The sequence below is a fragment of the Coregonus clupeaformis genome, unplaced genomic scaffold (assembly GCF_020615455.1).
Source record: "Coregonus clupeaformis isolate EN_2021a unplaced genomic scaffold, ASM2061545v1 scaf0044, whole genome shotgun sequence".
NCBI lineage: Eukaryota > Metazoa > Chordata > Actinopteri > Salmoniformes > Salmonidae > Coregonus > Coregonus clupeaformis.
The window spans coordinates 946,527-959,088 of NW_025533499.1; the positions used below are offsets into that span (position 1 = coordinate 946,527).

Sequence of the window (12,562 nt, forward strand, 5' to 3'; positions counted from 1 at the left end):
AGGTGTAGTGTGTGAGTGAGAGAGAGGAAGAGACTGATTCTGAGGTGTAGTGTGAGTGAGAGAGGAAGAGACTGATTCTGAGGTGTAGTGTGAGTGAGAGAGGAAGAGACTGATTCTGAGGTGTAGTGAGTGAGTGAGAGAGGAAGAGACTGATTCTGAGGTGTAGTGAGTGAGTGAGTGTGTGCACTTCAGAGAGCATAATATAATATAATAATAATTATAATATAATGCTTTGGTGACATAGTTTTCTTCTCCAGCTCACTCTCCCGCTCTCTCTTGCTCGCTCTCTCCCTCAGGATAAAGTGGACAGCATCCAGTTTTCAAACTGCAGTGACAGGTAAGGGGTTATCCTGTCTGACAGGTAAGGGGTTATCCTGTCTGACAGGTAAGGGGTTATCCTGTCTGACAGGTAAGGGGTTATCCTGTCTGACAGGTAAGGGGTTATCCTGTCTGACAGGTAAGGGTTATCCTGTCTGACAGGTAAGGGGTTATCCTGTCTGACAGGTAAGGGGTTATCCTGTCTGACAGGTAAGGGGTTATCCTGTCTGACAGGTAAGGGGTTATCCTGTCTGACAGGTAAGGGGTTATCCTGTCTGACAGGTAAGGGGTTATCCTGTCTGACAGGTAAGGGGTTATCCTGTCTGACAGGTAAGGGGTTATCCTGTGTGTGAGATGGTTTTTAAATGGAACCTGAGGGTGTTGTAATATGATTTGATATAGCAATGCTTTCGTGTGTGTGTGTGTGTGTGTGTGTGTGTGTGTGTGTGTGTGTGTGTGTGTGTGTGTGTGTGTGTGTGTGTGTGTGTGTGTGTGTGTGTGTGTGTGTGTGTGTGTGTGTGTGTGTGTGTGTGTGTGTGTGTGTGTGTGTGTGTGTGTGTGTGTGTGTGTAGGTTTGTGAGTGGCAGCAGGGATGGGACAGCTCGTATCTGGCAGCTCCAGCAGCAGGAGTGGAGGAGCGTTCTACTGGACATGCAGACCAAGTTACCTGGGTACGTCCACTCACTCTCTATATAACTCTCTTTATCAATACCTATTAGTGACATGATGTGCAACAAAACGTTTTGCTGTGTGACCTGGAGTTTTAATTTGGGAGCACCATGTCGTTCTAAAACTACTCGCATGTCGTTAACCATTTGTTTACACTTTGTTCAGTCATGTTACCTCATTGGCTAGCTATCAACCTGGAAACTTGACCAGTATATCCAAGTCATTTATCAACCTGGAAACTTGACCAGTATATCCAATCATTTCAGTCACTAAGCAGATGCTCTTATCCAGAGTGACTTCCAGGAAGTCTTAACGTAGCTAGTAGCTTATCCAGAGTGACTTCCAGGAAGTCTTAACGTAGCTAGTAGTGAGACAGTTAGATATTGCAATATTATTTGGCATGATATTATATCAATATTTGACTCCCAAGTATACAACATTATGTTATATTTCATTATATTCTTGCTATAAAATAAGCTGTATCTGTGTTGACTGTGGTCGGGTAGGTGTGTCTTGTCTGTTTTAATGAACAAAATAACTAACTATTGATTTAATTTGGATAGCGAAGCCATGGCTGCGCAGACCTGTAACATAACGTAACCTAATTAAATAAACAAATATGCCATTCTATTCTTTTGAAAATACATTTAGTCCTTATAATGTTTTCTAGAACCTGCCTAAACAAATGAATAATGGTTACATTTTTTATTCTCAAAGGATTTATTAAAATAGATGCCCACCCATCTCCCCACACCACTACTACCACTCATCCCAAGCCTGAATGCACACGGGAGGTATATGGAGCCAAGAATGTGGTAAAAATTACCCTGTTTGTAAGGGGTTCATAGAAACATTGCCCGATAATATTTTTAAGGACAAAATACCGTAAATCCTGTGAAAGCAGTAAGATAATGAGCAATATGTTTGTAACATCAAATCACAGTATCGAAACACAATACATATAGAATCGTGAGAATCGCAATACATAAAGTATTCACACCTCTTGACTTTTTCCACATTTTATTGTGTTACAGCCTGAATTTGAAATGGATTTAATTGAGATTTTGTGTCACTGGCTTACACACAATACCCCATAATGTCAAAGTGGAATTATGTTTTTAGACATTTTTTACAAATTAATTAAAAATGAAAAACTGAAATGTCTTGAGTCAATAAGTATTCAACCCCTTTGTTATGGCAAGCCTAAATAAGTTCAGGAGTAAAAATGTGCTTAACAAGTCACATAATAAGTTGCATGGACTCACTTTGTGTGCAATAATAGTGTTTAACAGGATTTTTGAATAACTACCTAATTTATGTACCCCACACATACAATCATCTGTAAGGTCACTCAGTCGGGCAGTGCATTTCAATCACAGATTAAACCACAAAGACCAGTTAGGTTTTCCAACGCCTCGCAAAGAAGGGCACCTATTGGGGTCCTCTGTAGCTCAGCTGGTAGAGCACGGCGCTTGTAACGCCAGGGTAGTGGGTTCGATCCCCGGGACCACCCATACACAAAACTGTATGCACGCATGACTGTAAGTCGCTTTGGATAAAAGCGTCTGCTAAATGGCATATTATTATTATTATTATTTATTGGTAGATAGAAATTGGTAAATATAAAAAAAGCAGACATTCAATATCCCTTTGGGCATGGTGAAGTTATTAATTACACTTTGGATGGTGTATCAATACACCCAGTCACTACAGAGATACAGGCGTCCTTCCTAACTCAGTTGCCGGAGAGGAAGGAAACCGCTCAGGGATTTCACCATGAGGCCAATGGTGACTTTAAAACAGTTACAGAGTTTAATGGCTGTGATAGGGGGGCAATGCATACAGTCTGGTTAGCCATTTGATTAGATATTCAGGAGTCTTATGGCTTGGGGGTAGAAGCTGTTAAGAAGCCTTTTGGACCTAGACTTGGCACTCCGGTACCGCTTGCCGTAAGGTAGCAGAGAGAACAGACTATGACTTGGGTTACTGGAGTCTTTGACAATTTTTAGGGCCTTCCTCTGACACCGCCTGGTATAGAGGTCCTGGATGGCAGGAAGCTTGGCCCCAGTGATGTACTGGGCTGTACGCACTACCCTCTGTAGTGCCTTATGGTCGGATGCTGAGCAGTTGCCATACCAGGCGGTGATGCAACCAGTCAGGATGCTCTCGATGGTGCAGCTGTAGAACCTTTTCACGATCTGGGGACCCATGCCAAATCTTTTCAGTCTCCTGAGGGGGAGAAGGTGTTGTCATGCCCTCTTCACGACTGTCTTGGTGTGCTTGGACCATGATAGTTTGTTGGTGAGGTGGACACCAAGGAACTTGAAGCTCTCAACTTGCTCCACTACAGCCCCGTCGATGAGAATGGGGGCGTGCTCGGTCCTCTTCTTTTTCCTGTAGTCCACAATCATCTCCTTTGTCTTTGTCACGTTGAGGGAGAGGTTGTTATCCTGGCACCACACGGCCAGGTCTCTGACCTCCTCCCTATAGGCTGTCTCATCGTTGTCGGTGATCAGGCCTACCACTGTTGTGTCATCTGCAAACTTAATGATCGTGTTGGAGTCGTGCCTGGCCATGCAGTCATGGGTGAACAGGGAGTACAGGAGGAGACTGAGCACCCACCCCTGAGGGGCCCCCGTGTTGAGGATCAGTGTGGCAGATGTGTTGTTACCTACCCTTACCACCTGGGGGCGGCCCGTCAGGAAGTCCAGGATCCATTTGCAGAGGGAGGTGTTTAGTCCCAGGGTCCTTAGCTTAGTGATGAGCTTTGAGGGCACTATGGTGTTGAACGCTGAGCTGTAGTCAATGAATAGCATTCTCACATAGGTGTTCCTTTTGTCCAGGTGTGAAAGGGCAGTGTGGAGTGCAATAGAGATTGCATAATCTGTGGATCTGTTGGGGCCATATGCAAATTGGAGTGGGTCTAGGGTTTCTGGGATAATGGTGTTGATGTGAGCCATGACCAGCCTTTCAAAGCACTTCATGGCTACAGACGTGAGTGCTACGGGTCGGTAGTCATTTAGGCATGTTACCTTAGTGTTCTTGGGCACAGGGACTATGGTGGTCTGCTTGAAACATGTTGATATTACAGACTCAGACAAGGAGAGGTTGAAAATGTCAGTGAAGACACTTGCCAGTTGGTCAGCACATGCTCGGATTACATGTTGAATGTTGACCTGCTTAAAAGTCTTACTCACATCGGCTACGGAGAGCGTGATCACACAGTCATCCGGAACAGCTGATGCTCTCATGCATGTTTCAGTGTTACTTGCCTCGAAGCGAGCATAGAAGTGATTTAGCTTGTCTGGTAGGCTCATGTCACTGGACAGCTCACGGCTGGGTTTCCCTTTGTAGTCTGTAATAGTTTGCAAGCCCTGCCACATCCGACGAGCATCAGAGCCGGTGTCGTACGATTCAATCTTAGTCCTGTATTGACTCTTTGCCTGTTTGATGGTTCGTCGGAGGGCATAGCGGGATTTCTTATAAGCGTCCGGGTTAGAGTCCCGCTCCTTGAAAGCGGCAGCTCTACCCTTTAGCTCAGTGCGGATGTTGCCTGTAATCCATGGCTTCTGGTTGGGGTATGTACGTACAGTCACTGTGGGGACGACATCATCGATGCACTTATTGATGAAGCCAGTGACTGATGTGGTGTACTCCTCAATGCCATCGGAAGAATCCCGAAACATGTTCCAGTCTGTGCTAGCAAAACAGTCCTGTAGCTTAGCAACTGAGTCATCTGACCACTTTTTTATTAACCGAGTCACTGGTGCTTCCTGCTTTAGTATTTGCTTGTAAGCAGGAATCAGGAGGATAGAATTATGGTCAGATATCATCTGACCACTTTTTATTGACCGAGTCACTGGTGTATCGTATCGGCACCTAAGTATCGTAACAATATCGTATCGTGAGGTCCCTGACAATTCCCAGCCCTGAGACAATCACATATCACAGTCAAATATACAGGATAGGATCATTCCATTCCAGCTAAACAATGGCTATATAGCGGTTAGCCAAAAAAACACATTTTCACAAACATCTAAAATCTATTAATAGAAAATCTGAAATAGCCTCTCCCGTTGGGGAGTTGCAGTGATGAGATCGTAATCACGAAATTGGGGAGAAAAATGGGGGTACAAAAAATAAATAAATATATATACACACACACACACACACACACACACACACACACACACACACACACACACACAGTCGTGGTCAAAAGTTTTGAGAATGACACAAATACTAATTTTCACAAAGTCTGCTGCCTCAGTTTTGATGATGGCAATTTGCGTATACTCCAGAATGTCATGAAGAGTGATCAGATGAATTGCAATTAATTGCAAAGTCCCTCTTTGCCATGAAAATGACTGATGGCAGCCCATTCTTGCATAATCAATGCTTGGAGTTTGTCAGAATTTGTGGGTTTTTGTTTGTCCACCCGCCTCTTGAGGATTGACCACAAGTTCTCAATGGGATTAAGGTCTGGGGAGTTTCCTGGCCATGGACCCAAAATTTCGATGTTTTGTTCCCCGAGCCACTTAGTTATCACTTTTGCCTTATGGCAAGGTGCTCCATCATGCTGGAAATGGCATTGTTCGTCACCAAACTGTTCTTGGATGGTTAGGAGAAGTTGCTCTCGGAGGATGTGTTGGTACCATTCTTTATTCATGGCTGTGTTCTTAGGCAAAATTGTGAGCCCACCAGAGCATGTGAGCGGAGTGGAGCGGGAGCGAGCGGGGAGCGCGAGCGGACGGATTTTGGACAGAGCCCAGAGCGGCATTTTTAAAAGGACAGAGCGTCGCCCTATGTCCCGCTCCAATTTCGCTCTGCTCACACCACGAGTCTGAAGCATGCTCAAGCCTGACCCAGAATCCATCTGTGTCTTGCACAGTCATCAACAGTAGACTATTTTCAGTCAAAACTCGGCTCAATAATGGAGTTCACCAAGTACTTCAAAAAGGAAAATGAGAAGTCATACAGGTGTACTATTAATATAAAACTAACTAACAATGATAATGTGGTTCAAGAAAAAGAATGTGGTGACATCGTTTCAGTCAGTAAAGATTCATTTTGGAATCTAAAAAGACACATCTCTCGAAAACACGAAAGTGTGCTACGCTGGGAAGAAAGCAAAAGGTTAGCAAGTTGAATAGGGTAACTTGTAACAAAAGTGTAAAGTAAATATAGCCTAATATTCAAACAAATTAGTTTTGTCATTCAAAGTAGGCCTAATATATGGTTTGTTTAATTTAATTTGTGTCGTCCATGAATTTGTATTTTATAGAGCAAGAGGAGCAGCAGCAGCAACAAGAGAAAAGGGTTGAGGAATTCAAAAGTTGATTCACGCAAAGGCCCAACCATAACAAGGGAGAGAAAAAGAGAGCTGGATGTAGCATTTTTTAAAATGATTTACATGGACTATGAACCGCTGAGTAAAGGAGAACGCGAAGGGATGCAACACTTTGCCAGCGCAGCTCAACCGGGCTACACCCCCCCATGCTACAACACCGTACGGGACACACTCATGCCACATGCCCTGGAAGAGATGGAAGCCAAACTGCAAGACCTACTGCAAAATGGTGATGGGCTCGTTCTGTCTGCGGACATTTGGACCAGTAGAAGAGGGCACAGCTTCCTTGGCATCGTGGCCAGTTTCATTGATGGGACGTTCCGGGGGCACACGGTTTTGTTGGGCTGTGAGCACATACAGGGGCACCATACCGCAGATCGTATTTACCAAAAGTATGAAAGTGTACTGAAATATTGGAACGTGCAACGACGTGTGATTCGGGTCGTCACTGACAGTGCCAGCAACATGATCAAGGCATTTAACCTCCTCCCTGGCACTGAAGAGGAGGCGGAGGGTGAAGTGACCGCGGATGCCAGCAGCAGAACATGAAGAGGAGGATGAGGGACCACCTGCGCCCTTGCAAGTCCATGTGGAAGTGATAACCTCTAATGTAGAAACTATGATAAATCAGTACTTTACTGTGTCAAATTTACATCTGAGATGCCCCATTCACATGCTTCAGCTGGCGATCAAAGACGCCATTAACGAGCACGACAACATTAATAGGCTGTTAGTGAAAGTCGGGCACCTGGTGAAAAGTGTACGCAAGAGCACCCTGAACACAGAGGAAACCGACCAATTAGGTGTCCGCCCCACAAATGCCTGCGCCACTCGATGGAGCAGCCAGCTGCGGATGATTCAGTCGTTAATCCGGTTGTTCCAAAAATACCCGTTATGGCAAAACAAACTCAAGTCTAATGTTGCTAACATCACCCTGAATCAAGTACGGCAGCTGACGCACCTTGTCAGTGTGCTGACACCACTAGCAGACCTCACAGACAAAATGCAGAAGGAGCTGGGGAACCTGGGGATGATCCTCCCTGCTGTCACAGAAATCAAATCCCTGCTCACCGATTACACTCACGCTGCACTTCCAATGGGCATCGCTGCTTTTGCAGAAACATTGGCAAACAACGTGTCAATTCGCTATGGAATATACTATACTGATAAACATCTCATTTTAGCATCAGTGTTAGATCCCGTTTCAAGACAGAATGGATAATCCGAGATGAGTCTGTATGCAACAAACTCGGGGAGATCCGCGACCTCCTCATAAAAGAAGTTGAGGAAATGAATGCTCCCAGCGGGGACTACACGAGACAGACACCCCACCCGCCGCTGACCTGAATCCCGAGCCTGAACCAAAAAGAGCTCGCCTGTTCGGGTCATACTTCAGCGAGCAGCTACGCATAACCGGAGACGCCAAAGGTGAAGTCGAAAATTACCTCTCATCCCCGAGACAGAACCCAGACGCAGATGTTATTCGATTTTGGAAAGAAAACTCCACGTCTTTTCCCCGCCTGGCTAAAGTAGCTCGCATTGTGTTCAGCATCCCAAGCGGGTCTGCGAGCGCAGAGAGGGTTTTCTCCGCTGCTGGCAACCACCGCATGAGTCTGAAGCCTCAGACATTAGCCAAACTTGTGTGCTTGAAGGTGAACTCAAAAGAACTGTAGATAAGGAAAGCAATTCATTTTTTAAAATTTTATTTTAAAGTTTGACAATGGATATAAGACAATTTTAATTTTAATCCACGTGCAAGCTGCGCAAAAGTTCAGTTATCAGAATTTTGGCCTAATAGTTAATTTACTTTTAAAACTTTGATGTATAGCCTGTATATTTTTATTTATATAATTAGGCCCATTGATTCGTTTAATTTTACAGGACTTTTTGTGTATATTTCTTCTTACATAGGCTAGGCCTAATTTGTCATTTGAAATAAAACATTTCTATTTGGAAAATGTTGTCGTTGCTCTTTAGTTCTTTGGGAGGTAAGGCTGTGGTTTAAGCTAAAAGTGAAATACATGCAGATTTTTTTCCTTTTTTGGAGCGAGCGAGAGGGCGATTTGAGTGGAGCGCGATGCAAACTTCGTTGAGCGCTGAGCGATAATGAGCGGACTGGCCTGATGTGGCTTTGAGCGGGGGGAGCAGAGGGGTGAACAGCTCCGTGAGCGAGGAGCTGAGATTCTCACCGCTCCACTCCGCTCATATGCTCTGGAGCCCACTCCCTTGGCTGAGAAGCAACCCCACACATGAATGGTCTCAGGATGCTTTACTGTTGGCATGACACAGGATTGATGGTAGCGCTCACCTTGTCTTCTCTGGACAAGGTGTTTTCCGGATGCCCCAAACAATCGGAAAGGGGATTCATCAGAGAAAATGACTTTACCCCAGTCCTCAGCAGTCCAATCCCTGTACCTTTTGCAGAATATCAGTCTGTCCCTGATGTTTTTCCTGGAGAGAAGTGGCTTCTTTGCTCCCCTTCTTGACACCAGGCCATCCTCCAAAAGTCTTCGCCTCACTGTGCGTGCAGATGCACTCACACCTGCCTGCTGCCATTCCTGAGCAAGCTCTGCACTGGTGGTGCCCCGATCCCGCAGCTGAATCAACTTTAGGAGATGGTCCTGGCGCTTGCTGGACTTCCTTGGGCGTCCTGAAGCCTTCTTCACAACAATTGAACCTCTCTCCTTGAAGATCTGATAAATGGTTGATTTAGGTGCAATGTTACTAGCAGCAATATCCTTGCCTGTGAAGCCCTTTTTGTGCAAAGCAATGATGACGGCACGTGTTTCCTTGCAGGTAACCATGGTTAACAGAGGAAGAACAATGATATCAAGCACCACCCTCCTTTTATAGCTTCCAGTCTGTTATTCTAACTCAATCAGCATGACAGCGTGATCTCCAGCCTTGTCCTCGTCAACACTCTCATATGTGTTAACGAGAGAATCACTGACATGATGTCAGCTGGTCCTTTTGTGGCAGGGCTGAAATGCAGTGGAAATGTTTTTTGGGGGATTAAGTACATTTTCATGGCAAAGAGGGACTTTGGAATTATTTGCAATTAATCTGATCACTCTTCATGACATTCTGGAGTATATGCAAATTGCCATCATCAAAACTGAGGCAGCAGACTTTGTGAAAATTAGTATTTGTGTCATTCTCAAAACTTTTGACCACAACTGTATATTGAGAGAGGCGAAGATCGAGACATTTGTCCTCCGAAACATGACCTGCCAAACCGCACTGCTTCTTAACACACTGCTCACTTAACCCGGAAGCCAGCCACACCAATGTGTCGGAGGAAACACAGTTCGACTGACAGAGGTTAGCTTGCAGGTGCCCGGCCCGTAACAAGGAGTTGCTAGATCGCGATGAGTCAAGGAAAGCCCCCCGGCCAAACCCTCCCCTAACCCGGACAGCACTGGGCCAATTGTGCGCCGCCCTATGGGGTTCCCGGTCACGGCCGGCTGTGACACCGCCTGGGATCGTACCCCTAGCTGTACTCTGGAGGCCCCATAAGCAATCATTTCTGATGAAAAGACCATTTGTGGATATGGCGTTTTGGAAATAAACTGTTCAACCATCTATACAGGGTTACATATTAGTTTCTAGGGCACAACGCGTTTCAGAAGTAGCTGGAATTCATTTACATTGACATTGTAGTCATTTAGCAGACGCTCTTATCCAGAGCCACTTACAGTTAGTGAGTCATTTAGCAGACGCTCTTATCCAGAGCCACTTACAGTTAGTGAGTCATTTAGCAGACGCTCTTATCCAGAGCCACTTACAGTTAGTGAGTCATTTAGCAGACGCTCTTATCCAGAGCCACTTACAGTTAGTGAGTCATTTAGCAGACGCTCTTATCCAGAGCCACTTACAGTTAGTGAGTCATTTAGCAGACGCTCTTATCCAGAGCCACTTACAGTTAGTGAGTCATTTAGCAGACGCTCTTATCCAGAGCCACTTACAGTTAGTGAGTCATTTAGCAGACGCTCTTATCCAGAGCCACTTACAGTTAGTGAGTCATTTAGCAGACGCTCTTATCCAGAGCCACTTACAGTTAATGAGTCATTTAGCAGACGCTCTTATCCAGAGCCACTTACAGTTAGTGAGTGCATACATTTTTCATACTGGCCCCCCGTGGGAAACGAACCCACAACCCTGGCGTTGCAAGCGCCATGCTCTACCAACTGAGCTACAGGGGACTATATCTCAATTCATAAAAAAATATTTTCTGGTGCTCCTAAATTTAGTTGTGCTTCTAACTTTTAAAAGTTGTGAGCGCCAGTGCTACCAGTGAAACGTCTTAATTTAGAGCCCTGATTAGTGACGCCATTATTAATGTTGTGATGTCATCTGTCTATCAGAAAGTACAATCCCCCTCCGCTGGAGGACAAGGTGACCAAGCTGAAGGTTACCATGGTAGCTTGGGATCGTCACGACAACACAGTCATCACCGCCGCCAACAACCTGACGCTCAAAGTCTGGAACTCCACCACCGGAAACCTCATCCACATACTGATGGTACATACACACACAGACACACACAGACACACACACACACACACACACACAGACACACACAGACACACACACACACACACACACACACACACACACACACACACACACACACACACACACACACACACACACACACACACAGAGACACACACACACACACACAGACACACACACACACAGACAGACAGACACAAACACACACAGACACAGACAGACACACACACACACACACAGACACACACACACAGACAGACAGACAGACAGACAGACACACATACACATACACATACACATACACATACACATAGACAGACAGACAGACACTGATTTGATGGATTAATTGATTGATTGATCCCAGGGTCATGAGGACGAGGTGTTTGTCCTGGAGCCACACCCCTTTGACCCCCGCATCCTATTCAGCGCCGGGCATGATGGGAACGCCATCGTCTGGGACCTGGCCAGGGGGGTCAAGATACGATCCTACTTCAACATGGTGAGACGGGGCAGGGGGGGTGGGGTGGGGCAGGGGTGCAGGTGGGGTGGGGTGGGGCAGGGGGTTTGGGGTGGGGCAGGGGGGCAGGTGGGGTGGGGGGGCATGTGTGTGTGTATTTATGATGGTTCAGGGTAGGGGTGTGTATTTATGATGGTTCAGGGTAGGGGTGTGTATTTATGATGGTTCAGGGTAGGGGTGTGTATTTATGATGGTTCAGGGTAGGGGTGTGTATTTATGATGGTTCAGGGTAGGGGTGTGTATTTATGATGGTTCAGGGTAGGGGTGTGTATTTATGATGGTTCAGGGTAGGGGTGTGTAGTTATGATGGTTCAGGGTAGGGGTGTGTAGTTATGATGGTTCAGGGTAAGGGTGTGTATTTATGATGGTTCAGGGTAGGGGTGTGTATTTATGATTGTTCAGGGTAGGGGTGTGTATTTATGATGGTTCAGGGTAGGGGTGTGTATTTATGATGGTTCAGGGTAGGGGTGTGTATTTATGATGGTTCAGGGTAGGGGTGTGTATTTATGATGGTTCAGGGTAGGGGGTGTGTATTTATGATGGTTCAGGGTAGGGGTGTGTATTTATGATGGTTCAGGGTAGGGGTGTGTATTTATGATGGTTCAGGGTAGGGGTGTGTATTTATGATGGTTCAGGGTAGGGGTGTGTATTTATGATGGTTCAGGGTAGGGGTGTGTATTTATGATGGTTCAGGGTAGGGGTGTGTATTTATGATGGTTCAGGGTAGGGGTGTGTATTTATGATGGTTCAGGGTAGGGGTGTGTATTTATGATGGTTCAGGGTAGGGGTGTGTATTTATGATGGTTCAGGGTAGGGGTGTGTAGTTATGATGGTTCAGGGTAGGGTGTGTATTTATGATGGTTCAGGGTAGGGGTGTGTATTTATGATGGTTCAGGGTAGGGGTGTGTATTTATGATGGTTCAGGGTAGGGGTGTGTATTTATGATGGTTCAGGGTAGGGGTGTGTATTTATGATGGTTCAGGGTAGGGGTGTGTAGTTATGATGGTTCAGGGTAGGGTGTGTATTTATGATGGTTCAGGGTAGGGGTGTGTATTTATGAAGGTTCAGGGTAGGGGTGTGTATTTATGATGGTTCAGGGTAGGGGGTGTGTATTTATGATGGTTCAGGGTAGGGGTGTGTATTTATGATGGTTCAGGGTAGGGGTGTGTATTTATGATGGTTCAGGGTAGGGG

General features: G+C 45.6%; 1 protein-coding gene across 1 annotated transcript in view; it reads left to right on the forward strand.

Annotated features, from left to right (window-relative positions):
• LOC121555704 (pleckstrin homology domain interacting protein) overlaps positions 1 to 12,562 on the forward strand; it is a 172,143-nt gene that overhangs the window by 43,187 nt on the left and 116,394 nt on the right. The window contains exons 13-16 of the mRNA XM_045212715.1: positions 297 to 337; positions 891 to 989; positions 10,702 to 10,858; positions 11,217 to 11,351. Coding sequence (XP_045068650.1) covers positions 297 to 337; positions 891 to 989; positions 10,702 to 10,858; positions 11,217 to 11,351 — 432 coding nt within the window. The remainder of the gene's footprint in view (positions 1 to 296; positions 338 to 890; positions 990 to 10,701; positions 10,859 to 11,216; positions 11,352 to 12,562) is intronic.